Source organism: Capsicum annuum, chromosome 8, assembly GCF_002878395.1.
Source record: "Capsicum annuum cultivar UCD-10X-F1 chromosome 8, UCD10Xv1.1, whole genome shotgun sequence".
In the NCBI taxonomy this organism is placed as follows: Eukaryota; Viridiplantae; Streptophyta; class Magnoliopsida; order Solanales; family Solanaceae; genus Capsicum; species Capsicum annuum.
In genome coordinates this window covers 37,860,534-37,864,304 of record NC_061118.1, presented here as the reverse complement: position 1 = coordinate 37,864,304, position 3,771 = coordinate 37,860,534, and the positions used below count along the sequence as shown (strand labels likewise).

The 3,771-nt window shown below is 25.1% G+C and overlaps 1 protein-coding gene across 1 annotated transcript in view; it reads right to left on the bottom strand.

Moving 5' to 3' along the window:
• Nucleotides 1-3,520: 3,520 nt before the first annotated feature.
• LOC107846227 (E3 ubiquitin-protein ligase PUB22-like) overlaps nucleotides 3,521-3,771 on the bottom strand; it is a 4,580-nt gene continuing 4,329 nt past the window's right edge. Inside the window, exon 2 of the mRNA XM_047394401.1 lies at nucleotides 3,521-3,738. Within this exon, the coding sequence (XP_047250357.1) occupies nucleotides 3,682-3,738 (57 nt within the window). The 3' untranslated portion in view covers nucleotides 3,521-3,681. The remainder of the gene's footprint in view (nucleotides 3,739-3,771) is intronic.

Here is a 3,771-nt window from a genome sequence, read left to right as displayed (position 1 = left end):
ATCAAACCCTGAAAAAGCAGTTTTAGCCTGTCTCATGGAACTGCTTGAGTACAACCTAATCTTGCCATCAAGTGAACCAACAACTATCTGATCCATCACCAGTAATAGCAAAGCACTGAAAGTTAGTTCCCTTCGAAGGACATCAATTTTAAATGTCGTGATTATTGTTTCTACACTACTACTGATTATATAGATATAAAAGAGATATTAAGAAAATAGAACTCCATTTCAATTTAAATTTAAATTTAAATTCAAATTCAAATATAATATCTTTTTATTAAAAGAAGATGAATTATTATTCTTCCTTATTCATAATTTTTCAAATATAGTACATACTTATCTTATAATGTCTAACATAAGTTTAAATTTTTAATACCTAAATATACTATTTAGTTATTTATTTATATTATTACTATTATTATATTTTATTATTAGCAGTCAACTACCACTATCACACGTATGTACTACTATTATTACTACTAACATTATTATATTTTATTATTATTAGTATACTACCACTATCACAAGTATGTATTACTATTATTACTACTAATATTATTTATTTATAGATTATTATCATTATAAAATATTTAGAGTTTATTTAAACTCTTCTACTATGAATTTCTAATTTTAAACTAATAAAAATTTCTTTTTTCTTCTAAAAGCCTAATATTTCTAAATTTTTATATTTTATTATTACTAGTATATTACCACTATCACACGTATCTACTACTATTATTACTACTAATAATATTTATTTATAAAATATTATCATTATAAAATATTTAAAGTTTATTTAAACTCTTCAACTATGAAGTTCTAATTTTAAACTAATGAAAAAAAAATTTTCTTCTAAAAGCTTAATATTTCTAAATTCAAATAATTTTAAATCTTTTATTACAATATTATAAGTTTTGTTCTAAAATCTGTCAAGTGGCTTAATTAAGTGAAAGAAAGATTATTTGATAAAAATTTAGCTTTATTTTCTTCTTTTTATTGGGTTGTCGATAACTATATATATAGTGAATCTGCTTAAATTTAATTTTACGTTGAAAAGTTTTATATCTAAGACTAGTTTCCACTATTTTCACCACAATTCTTATTGGTAAAACTATTTTGGCATTTGTTTATTTATAGTTTATCCACTAAAAGGAGCAAAAACAAACTACAAGCATATAAGTAAATTAAGTAATAAAAGTCTTAAATTTACATTTTTGTATTGAAAATTACTCCAAAAGTAGCCAAATTAATGGTCCAAGCTGAAATGAGCACATAGTAACTACTCCAATCAAGAGTCAAACTATCAAATAATGATGACTTCAATTGATTAGAGTAGTCAACCAAGTTCACACAAAATATATATTCATGTTTCGTTTTACGTTGAATTTTATACAAAAACTAAATATTTCAGTTTACTTTTTATTTTTTAAAAAATCAAAAGAATTTTATTATTTTAAAATTAAATAACTACATAAAATAATAATAATAATAATAATAATAATAATAATAATAATAATAATAGCTGCAGTAGTAGTAAGGTTAATTTTGTAATTAACAAGGTTTCAAAACATCATTAACAAAATTAATTTTATAAAATATATCTCTAATTAATATTTTCATTAAATAAATACAAGTAAAATGAAACGGAGAAATATATATATATATATATATATATATATATATATATATTTTTTTTTCAAAAGTCATCTAGAGAATATTGATTGAGTTGAAGATTATCAAACTAGTGGCTTAGATTTGAAGTCCAATTATTTACATTCAAATCTCAAACCACTTGATATTTATTTCTTTGAAAACTTAGGTGCACTTATATTGTCCACAAATCTTAAAATGTCTAATAAAAGTTCAAAATAATAAAGGCTAATTTACATTAAATACATTGCATCAATTTTCATGTTTGGGAAAAATTCATGTATTTCTAACCACATGTTTTATGCCTAATTATCATGCTTTCAAATATCCCATCTTAAAAAATAATTATTATCTAAAATAATTAGCTTGACTAATTTAGATTTTCCTCATTCTATATACGGATAAAATGTTCTCCAATAAAAATTTCTTCATTCTCGAGGATATACTATTGTGTTTTGGGATTTATAAAACGCAAAGTTACTGACTTGATCAAATCCATAATCGACATTCTAGTTCTACCCCAAACACGTATTGATAAAGAATATCATAACTTTTTATAGAAAGCTCTGATTGACAAGAATATCATAACTTTTTATAGAAAGCTCTGATTGACGAACGATTTTAAAAATAAATAAATAAATAAATAAATAAATAGAAAACAATAGTACTACAATTTATTATTCTAAATGTAGACCACGAGAAGAAGTGTCAAATATGGAATGCTAATGAACTTAGAGAATGTGTAATAAATAATGTAAAATCACTTTCCAAGTGATGTGATGTATATAGGTACATGGTAGGTTATGAATTTTAATATGTGAATAAATATATTTATGTAAATTACCTATTTTTCGAAAATAAAAAATAATTCTAAAGCACGTAAAATTAAATACATGAATAAATTATTGTACTTGAACCTAGGGTTTTTCAGAAATAACCAATCTACTGCTACAAGATAGTATTAAGGTTTGCATACGCTCAGAGGCGGATTCAGGGTCCGGATTCTCTGGGTGCCAAGTAAACTTATCGACAGGGGCAAAGTCACCTTCGATGAAGGGTGGCCAAATGCACACCCTTCGTCGGAAAATTATGTGGTGCGTAGAGGTTAAATGGTAATCATAATGAGTGTATATTTAATTTTGCACACTCTTAACATAGCTAATAATAAAATTTGCACATCCTTCGCTGAATTTCTGACTCCACCACTGCTCATCGATTAAATTAATTAAATTATTTATTTTTTTATATATAGGACAATTAAACAACCAATTAATTAAAAAAATCATAATAAAATGACAAAACTTGATCTTTCAATAATATTACTAATACCATAATATAATATTCATAATTCATTTAAATGGTAGAATGTATGCCTGTTGCCCTATTTTAGTGAACAATGCTTCACAGAAAATGATTTTAAAAAACAAATGTTGCAAACCGAGATTGAACCTATGGGAAACAAAAGTGTCGCTTTGACACTTGCACTAGATAGTGCTTTGGTATTATAGGTGGCAGATTTAATATTTGACTATATCAGTATCAATAAATGCTGCAATTTGCCACTTGCACTAGATAGAGCTTTGATATTATGGGTGACAGATTTAATATTTGACTATATCAGTATATATAGAGAGTTTCCGTCGAAGTTTGCGGGTGGCGTGCCACCCCACGGCAATGAATAGATCCACCCTGCGTATGATTTACCCTCTTTAAATTCTACTGATGAAATTTCATGACTAGATATGTTATTGTTATTGTATATACTAGTACATTCCTTTTTAATTTCTTCTTTTGGTTATTTTTTATCTCTTATAGAAAACATGTTCTTGATGGATATAGACAAATCCAAAAAGTTGAAGATGGATATATATGAACAATTATATTCATGGACCACTTTGTCCAATTTTTTTTTTCTATTTTTTCAAAAAGAATAAATTATGTACACATAAATAATCCACTACTTTTTTTCTTTTTCTTTTGTTTTTCTTTCTATTTCTGCTTAAGCAATTGTTTGCTCTTTTCATCCTAATGCTAAAATGGATATGAAGATAATAAATTCATAGGTATACAAGGTGAATTCCTCCATGCCTTTGCATGAATTTTGAGAATATCTCTAGCTCT